General features: G+C 51.8%; 2 protein-coding genes and 1 pseudogene across 2 annotated transcripts; all 3 read right to left on the bottom strand.

Annotated features, from left to right (window-relative positions):
- Positions 1 to 2,186: 2,186 nt before the first annotated feature.
- TNP2 (transition protein 2) lies at positions 2,187 to 3,611 on the bottom strand. Its single transcript, XM_017539977.2, has 2 exons — positions 3,186 to 3,611; positions 2,187 to 2,318 (listed from the first exon to the last, which is right to left on the bottom strand). Exons 1-2 carry the CDS (start codon positions 3,580 to 3,582, stop codon positions 2,299 to 2,301), a joined length of 417 nt encoding a protein of 138 aa, XP_017395466.1. The 5' UTR covers positions 3,583 to 3,611; the 3' UTR covers positions 2,187 to 2,298.
- Positions 3,612 to 7,815: 4,204 nt separating this feature from the next.
- PRM3 (protamine 3) lies at positions 7,816 to 8,133 on the bottom strand. Its single transcript, XM_037742519.1, has one exon. It carries the CDS (start codon positions 8,131 to 8,133, stop codon positions 7,816 to 7,818), a length of 318 nt encoding a protein of 105 aa, XP_037598447.1.
- Positions 8,134 to 8,651: 518 nt separating this feature from the next.
- LOC119472896 lies at positions 8,652 to 8,773 on the bottom strand (annotated as a pseudogene).
- Between the last annotated feature and the right edge of the window lie 140 nt (positions 8,774 to 8,913).

Genomic DNA, 8,913 nt, shown 5'->3' on the forward strand with positions numbered 1-8,913 from the left:
ACACCCCACCACCACTCATTTCTACTCCTGCCCCACCTCCCTGCACGGGTTCACCCGTTCCTTCAGCCCAAATGCTAAATGCCACACAAAAGGAAACAAAGTGACCCTGTGTCTGGCACTGTGCTGGGCAACTTCCCACACATCAGGCTGCTGGGTACTTTGCCCCCCACCATGTCGGAATTATGACCCCCTTTGACAGAGGAGGTGAGTGAGGCTCAGAGTGGCTTAGTCCTAGCACCCCCAGCTAGGAGAGCAAGAATCAGGGCAAACGAGTCTGACCCTGAAAACAAGGCTGGTGGATATGAAGGTCAGAAGCCATTTTACACAAGATGCTGACCATTCCCCAGTCCTTTGGTCTGGCAGCCAGCGTTCCTTCATGAAAATCTGCCTGGTACTTTTTATATTAATAGCAGAGGCTCACTGAGAGCCAAGCACTGAGCCCAGACACTGTGTCACGACACATGGCACGTGGACCTCTCCCAGCCGCACAGCAAGGGCGCCCATTTTGCAGATGAGGGCAGGTTTTCCTAAGATTCATGTCCATAGCTGTCTCCATGTCTACTTGGAAGCAGGGTTCTGTCCGGTTCACCCTTATCTCCCTTCCTGGGCCTTCTCACAAAGCCCATGCAAGCGGGTGCTCAGTAAATGTTTATGGAAGAGGAATGAGGAAGGTTTTCCCGTTGTCCTGGGAAATCTCTCTGCTAGACCAGGCTGCCATTCTGCCAATTGCTGTACCTGTCCCATCCCCTGCAGTGCAGTCTCCACACAGCAGCCAGTGCCATTTTGAAAACACACACCAGGCTTGGCACAGTGGTTTACACCTGTAATCCCAACACTTTGGGAGGCCAAGGTGGGTGGATCACTTGAGGTCAGGAGTTTGAGACCAGCCTGATCAACATGGTGAAAGCTCATCTCTACTAGAAAAAAAAAATACAAAAATTAGGGGGTTGGGGCAAAGGGGAGGGACAGCATTTGGACAAATACCTAATGCATGCGGGGCTAAAAACCTGGATGATGGGTTTTTGCAGCAAACCACCATGGCACATGTATACCTATGTAATAAACCTGCGTGTTCTGCACATGTATCCCAGAACTTAAATAAAAATTTTAAAAAGCAGTGACAGAATACCTGCACAGTGAGGAAAAAAAATACAAAAATTAGCTAGGCATTGTAGCGGGTACCTGTAATCCCAGCTACTTGGAAGGCTGAGGCAGGAGTATTGCTTGAACCGGGGAGGCAGAGGTTGCAATGAGCCAAGATTGCATCACCACCATCCAGCCTGGGCGACAGAGACTGTCTCAAAAAAAAAAAAAAAAAGTTAGGCATTGTGGCGCATGTCATGTTACTTGGGAACCTGAGACGGGAGGATGGCTTGAGCCTGGGAGATCAAAGCTACAGTGAGCCATGATTGTACCATAACTTGGTCTCAAAAGCACACACCAGACTCTATCAACTCACTGTTGAGAGCCTCCCCTGACTTCTCACACCAAGAATAATGTCCAGGCTCCTTCCTGTTGAACTTGGTCCAACCCCAGCATGGTCTGGCCCCTGCCTGGTGCCCCCAGCTCGTGTCTCAGCACCTGCAAATCCTACGCCAGCTCCTCTGGAACACAATTTCTAACCCAGGCTCATTCTCTCACTGGGACATGACATCTGCTTCCTTGACACAGCTCATCCTGACAAGTCTTGTGTGTTCGGACTGTAAGCTCCATGAGGGCAGGACCTTGTGTGTTCTCTAGTTCTGTTCCCAGAGCCCAGCACAGCCCCTGAATGGACTTTGGTCCTTTAGTAAAAGTGTTGAAATGGCAGCTTTGAGGAACGTTGAGGTTGGTACTATTTTACAGAATCAACAAGGGAGGTCCAGAGATGGATCACAGTCCAAGGTCACACAGCAAGTACGAAAGATGAGCCAGCCTTCAAACTCAGGATGCTCTGGACTGCAGAATGCACATTCTGAACCCCTCTTCCTGTCTCCTGTCATGTTCTGTGGATCACATGAATAGATGTGGACTGTGTTATTCAGGCAGTGTTGCCCATCCACTCTGCAGGCTTCTTGACATCCCATCCCCATTTATTTCTGTCCCTTTGCAGTCCCCCAAAACATGTAACGCCTTTATTAGTGAAATCAAAATGACTACTCCGGATAGTCTTGCAGGGTACACGCTTTAATTAGTGTTGCATAGAAATCACCATAGTAACATGTTCCTGCAAGAAGATGGACTTCATCCTAGCCTTCTATGCATGATAGCGTTTCTCATTTGGGTGAAACACGCAGGAACAAGCCAAGGAGTGCAGTCTCATTCGTTGGATTTCTGTCCTAAGGGATTAATAGTGAGAAAGGAACCTTTAATAGCTGAGCACTTCATGAAATCACTGACCTTTACGTCTTACAACTAATTTGTGATTGAATATGGGGCGGAAATAGTTTACGTCAGTGTCCTTTTGACCTATGTGAATCTGTCCATCCATCCATTTATCCCTTCTATTTGTCATCCATCAATTCGTTAGTTCACCCATTCTATTCATATTTCAACATTTCTTTCCCATTCTGTCCCATTAGTCTAGACATCTATTCTTCCATCTAGCAATTCATTCAATTACTTCATTCAAATAAACGTATCAATTCATCATCCCTCCATCTATCTGGAAATCTGAGCTATCGTCCACCTACCTAGCCAACCATTATTTAACCAATCAAACCAACCCATCAAAACTAACTCTGTATTCAACTGTTTCATCTACCAACCATATTCTTCCAGTTAATCATCTACCTAACAAAGCAATGACTAGCCAGCCAGTGCATTAATCCGTTTATTCACCCATCCAGCTAATCACATCCAACCTTCCTGCCATTCACCCAATGCATTCTTCCAACTATCCTTTCTATTATTTATTATTTACCCACCCACTCATCCACCCAACCTCTCAACCCCATTCATGCTTCCATCTAGCTAATCTGCTGACTGTCCAACCTTCCATTCTTCCAATCAACCCATCCAGTTTATTCAAAGTCTGTCAGTGTTGATACATTCAGCTGACCAACTGCCATTGTTTCTCTTCTCCGTCTTCATCCTTGCCTGTGGTTCCTCTGTGACCTGGCTGCACCCTTCCCCTCACTGCCCCCAGGGTCTGCTCCCTGTCATCTGTGGGCTCTGTGACCCTTCCCCACCTCCTTAAAGCGTACCTGAGCTCCGCTTCTTGGTTTTGTACACCTGCCGGATCCTCTTGGCCATTTTTCTCTTGTTCATCTTGACTTCCAAGTTCTTTCTTCTCTTGGGGCAGCTGCTGTAAAGGATGGTGGGCCGCGTGGGAGAGTGGTGGGAGTTCATGGTCTTTTTGTGGTGCTTTGGTGGTGGGCTGGGGCTGGGACTCTGGCTCTGGCGGCCGGATGAGCTCTGGGCGCCGGGTGGGCTGTGGTGGGTGGTCGGGCTGCGGCTGGAGCTCCGGCTCTGGCTGCAATGCTGGCTGCAGGTCTGGCAGTGGCGGCTGCAGGTGCACGGCCTGCAGGTGGGGCTTTGGGGCCGAGAGTTGCTATGGGGCTGGGTGTGGGTGATGGGAAGGCTGTGAGTCTTGGTGTCCATAGGAGGCCACGATTGGAGGGGCAGGGCCTCCTCTTCCTCCTCTCCCAGCAGGCCTAGATTTACAGAGGCCCTGGCAGCCCCTGGTTATATAGTTGGGGCTGATTATGATGGCACAGGCCACAGGGGTGTGACAGATGTGGCCCAGCCAAGACAAAGCCCCAGGGTGGGGCAGTGCTTAGGGGTACCCTGGGGTAGTCCCAGCTGCTGGTTCAGGGTAGGAGCCCTTGGGTCAGATGGAGCTTTGTCTGCATTCCAGATCTGCTTTTTCCGCATGGCCAGTCCTGGGGATTCGCCTGAACAAGCCTCAGTTTCCCCATCCCTGCAGAATAGAGACAATAATTGTACTCGCCTCATACGGACATTAGAAGAATTACTAATAAAGGAGAGAATTTATGTCAAGCAGTTAGCCCAGGCCCAGTCCGCAATAAGAGCTCAGTAAACATCACTGACCAGCATCATCAGGTCTTTTTCCTAACCCCCTCGGCAGCTCGGGCGCCAGGGGTGCAGCCCTGACCCTAGTGATGGCAGCTGAATGGTGGGCAGTTGGTAAGATAGATTAGTGTCCGGATGATGGGGAGGTGATGAATTGATCAGACGACTTGGTGGATGGGTGAAAGATGAGTAACCACATGGACTAAGGGGTGGTTCTGGGGCCCTTCCTGCAAGCCCACCCCCCCAGCCAGATGGAATGTCGGGAGATTCTGAGCCAGGTTCAAATCCCAGTTTGCACTGATGTCCAACCTTGGGTAGGCCATTGTGGTTTCTGAGGCTTAGTTGCCTTATGTGACAAAGAGGTGTCTTTCCTTCCTTCCTTGCATTCTTGTGCGCCTGAGATGCCTGTCAAACTATAGGAGGCCCTTGGAAACCCGACTTTCTCCTTCAGTTTCTGCCTCTTGATTCTCCTCCGCTCCCTGCTAACGAGGACTTGCTGTTCAGTCTGAATCATGCCTTCCCTGCTCAGACACCCCAGCAACTGGAGAAGAAAGCCCAGACTTATGTTTGAACACCAGGCCATTTGATCTTCTACTCTCTGGGTGTCCATTCAGAGCCCCCCACCCCTCCCCGCCTTGGCCGATGCCTTTGCACTTGGCCCTAGGCCTGTACTTCCCCACTGGTCCCTGCATGGAGCACCCTCTGTCTCTGTCTCCCCTCCTCCAGCAGGCCCCAGCCCAAGGCAGCTTCTCACTTTGCCCATGTGCAGCTTTGCCTCTTGCTATGAGGATTTGCAATCATCTGCTTTTATATAGTTTTTTTTTCTTTTTCTTTTTTTCAAGACAGGGTCTTGCTGTGTTGCCCAGGCTAGAGTGCAGTGGCATGATTACAGCTCCCTGCAGCCTCCTAAATTCAAACGATCCTCCCACCTCAGCCTCCTGAGTAGCTATGACTATAGATGCATGCCACCACACTTGTCTAATTTTTTTGAATTTTTTTTTTTGTAGAGACAGGGTCTCACTTTGTTGCCCAGGTGGGTCTTGAACTCATGAGCTCAAGATACCCTCCTGATTTGGCCTCCCAAAGTGCTGGGACTACAGGTATGAGCCACCATGCCCAGCCTTTGCAGTTTATTTCTTAATAAACGTGAAATTTCTCACAGTGATAACCGCTTTCATGTATTGAATGCTTTCTACGTGGCTGGGCTCTGGGCCTCACCTTCCCCAGGCAGCTTTGCCCTCAAGCCTTAAAGTGACTCTTTGTAGTGGACTGAATGGCGGCCCCCAAAAATCTATGTCCACGTTGTAACTCCTAGAACCTGTCAATGTGATATTATTTGGAAAAGGGGGTCTTTGCAGATGTATTTAATCTGAGAATCTGGAGATGAGCATGTTGGCTTAGACGGTGGGCCCTAAATCCAAATCCAAATGGCCTTATGAGGGACAGGAGAGTTGTCACTCAGGACGAGCTTGGAGTTCTCTTTTTTTTTTTTTTTTTTTTTTTTTTTTTTTATTTTCGTTTTTTTTTTTTTTTTTTTTTTTTTTGGAACAAAGTCTCACTCTGTTGCCCAGGCTAGAGTGTAGTGACACAATCTCTGCTCCCTGCAACCTCTGCCTCCCAGGTTCAAGCAATTCTGCTGCCTCAGCTTCCCGAGTAGCTGGGATTACAGGTGCACGCCACCATGTCCAGCTAATTTTTGTATTTTTAGTAGAGATGGGGTTTCACCATGTTGGCCAGGCTGGTCTTGAACTCTTGACCTCGTGAGTTGCCCACCTTGGTCTCCCAAAGTGCTGAGATTGTAGGCGTGAGCCTCCTCACCCGGCTGAAAAGCTTGGAGTTCTATGAACTAGAGAAGGCAAGGAAGGATTCTTTACTAAGGCCCCTGGAAGGAGGTCAACCCAGCTGCTGCCTGGACTTCAGACTTCTGGCGGTCAACCCAGCTGCTCCCTGGACTTCAGACTTCTGGCCTTCAGAACTGCAGAGAACACATTCCTATTGTTTTTAGCCACCAACGTTGTGGTAATTTTGTATGGCAGCCACGGGAAACTAACATACCCCATGAGGCAGCTACAATGATTACATTTAGCAAAGAGGAAACAGGCTCAGAGAGGTGGAGGAGCCAGCCCAGAGTCCCCCAGCTGCTCAGGGGCAGACCAGTCATATTCAGGTTTGGTTGCCTCTGGAGGTCACTAACGGGTTCTTAGAGATTAGAGAGGCACCTACAGCAGGGTTCTCAGGGCCTTGCTGTGGGTGGGCTCAGCAGGTCCAGTAGTGGGCTGTGCGGGTCTCTGGACCCCTCTTCTCATGACCTCCTGCTCCTCCACTGCCGACGCCCCACTTCCCCTCCTTCGAGCAGGGCATGGAGATCTCGGCCTGCCATCAGCTGGCCTCTCCTCCACACACCTTTCCAGCCCTCCCAGGGAGGGCCAACCTCTCCCAGCAGCAGGTGTGCAGCACATCACATACCTGCCCCCGCCCCCATGACTGTGAACTCTCTTCCAGGATGGCAGGGACTGTGTTTCATTAGTACCAGTGCCCCTGGTGACTAGCACCATGCCGTGCGTAAGACAGGGGCTCAGCTCACGTTTCCTAGGCAAATGAATGGGCGGGTGGACCTTGGGCCTTGGACAAAAGAACAAAGCTGGCCAAACGAGTCATTTGTAGGGCTGGGAGTGGTGGAGTAGCGAGGCCTCCCCTTCCCTCCAGCCTACCCTCAGCCATTGCAAGGGAGAGCAGTGGCCTCACCTCGGGGTAGCCCAAGGCCCCTTGCTACCCTCACACACAGCCCCCAGAGAAACTGAGGCTTCCCTGAAAATTTCCCATCCCCTCCCGCCCCACTGCCACAGCACCAACTAGGATCCCCTTGGGAACAGGTGGCTGGGGCCTGGAGGACTGTGAGGGAATGGGGTGGTGATCACATTTGTCACTTCTTTTGGATGGAAGGGATGAGGGAGGAGCCAGGGCCGGGGTGGGCAGAAGACATGTTCTGAAGCTTCTCACAGAAGGCGCACTGAGCCCAGAGCCAGAGGACGGGGCCTGGGTTCTGTGTCTGCACTCAGTCACCTCCCTGGACCTCCTTTGCCTGCTGCTCTCATGGGGCACTGTCTCTGCCCCCAGGGCTAGACCCCTTGAAGAAGGCAGGAGTGAGCTTCCAGGTGGGGGTGCAGATGGTCGCCGGCAGCATAGACTGGCAGTGGAAGAGTCCGAGGCAGACTATGACCCCAGCAACAATCCCTGTTCTAGCTCGGCACTGGTGGTGCCAGGCCTGGTCCCGCCCAGTACTTGAGCTAATTCTCCCGATCAGCTGAGCCATGAGTAGCGATTAGCTTCCCTCAAATCCTGGGAGGGGCAGGCTGAGGTCCAAAGACACGCAGTGACTTGCCCAAGGGCACACAGCTGGCAGAAAAGAAGTTTGAACCCAGGTCTGCTGAACTCCCAAGCCAATGTTCTTAAAAGTCTATCCGTGGTTGGGGGGTACAGTGGGATGAAGACAGTTATCCTGTCCTAAAGACGGAAAGATTTGGCTGAGATGATTCCCCCTCCCAAAGACCCTGAACCTCTGGTTGGGGCTTGGGAACAAGGTCACCGAGCCCTGCTCTTCAGCGTTCCTCCACGTGCACCCACACATGCCCACACCCACACGCTCACACATTCACACACGTGTGCACATGCGGTACCAGGAGGGAGGGGGTGAGGGGACACCAGAGACAGGGAGGATTCCTCAGAGACTTTTTACTGACTCCTCTCTGAATACTTTGGTGGGAGCAGTGGTGGGCACCCCTTCCTCGCTGTGGTCACGGGTCAGGAGTGCGTCTGCTTGGGCTCGGGGCTCTGCTTGGCCTTGGCACTGTCCTCATCCTCTTCCTGCCGCTCCGACTCCATCAGTAGCAGCTTGCCCTGGACCAGCAGCTCCTCTTCCTCCTCATCTTCTTCCTCTTTCTCCTCCTCGTCTTCCTCGCCCTCTGATGACAGGGAGAAGTTATCCTGACTCACGCAGACCACGAGCTTCTTCATGGAGGATTCGTGGCCACGGCCATGGCTCGTGCTGTGGCCCATGCTGTGGCCAGTGCTATGGCCCGGGCTGTGGCCTGTGCTGAGCTTGGCACAGCGGGAACCCATGGTCCACGTTGCCTGTCTCTCTGGACTGGGAGGCGAGGTAGTTGGTGGAGGGGCTGTGAGTGGGGGCAGGATGCTGACATCACAAAGGGGCTCCTGGAGCCCACCCCCACTTGGGAACCTGGGTCTGAGTCAACAGCTGACTCAGACCTCAGCCACCAGCAGCTGCCAGCCCCTACAGGGCAGGTCTGCAAGGCAGAGTGTTGGGGCCAGCGCCGACACCATAGTCCTCATTTGCCCTGGAGAGTTTCCCTTGTAGCTGGGATGGCAGTTAGGGATTGAATTTCTAGAAGTGTGGTGGTCGGGGGCACACACAGACTCCTCCTCACATTCCGGAAAGAGTCAGCCAGAGAGAGCTGTCCATGTTGTTTCTTGACTGCTCACCCTTCGGAATAAATCACCAAGGTGTGTGCACTCTGTAAGCTTTACCTTCATAAAACTCAGGAACCCTTAGAACTCTTCCTTCCGCGGCCTGAAAGTGTGAAGTCTTCTTGAACAGCAATGGCTTCTAAGCTTTTTTTGTTAGTGTAAAGGCATGGGCACAGGCCAGAAGCCAAGCTGGGATGAACAAGGGGTTGCTCTGTCCCTGACTGACAGGAGATGGACACCAGCAACCGGATGCCACCCTCCCCAGGTCAGGGCGGAGTGACATCCTCTAAGTTGTTTAGGGCCACAGGTCTTTTTGAAGACATCTTGGAACTGCCCCATAGCAAGGCTCCCCTGTCTGTGCAGCAGCATTTCAGCATGGGGGGAGGGGGTTTAGCACTTTTTTTTTTTTTTTTT

The sequence above is a fragment of the Cebus imitator genome, unplaced genomic scaffold (genome assembly GCF_001604975.1).
Source record: "Cebus imitator isolate Cc_AM_T3 unplaced genomic scaffold, Cebus_imitator-1.0 Scaffold122, whole genome shotgun sequence".
Taxonomy (NCBI): Eukaryota; Metazoa; Chordata; class Mammalia; order Primates; family Cebidae; genus Cebus; species Cebus imitator.

What these genes read in the sequence shown, in the direction of transcription:
- TNP2 (XM_017539977.2), bottom strand. Translation starts at nt 3,582, where the DNA reads ATGGACACCAAGACTCACAGCCTTCCCATCACCCACACCCAGCCCCAT. An exon ending in AACCAAGAAGCGGAGCTCAG is followed by an intron (nt 2,319 to 3,185) that starts GTACGCTTTAAG and finishes TTAATCCCTTAG; the next exon opens with GACAGAAATCCAACGAATGA.
- PRM3 (XM_037742519.1), bottom strand. Translation starts at nt 8,133, where the DNA reads ATGGGTTCCCGCTGTGCCAAGCTCAGCACAGGCCACAGCCCGGGCCAT.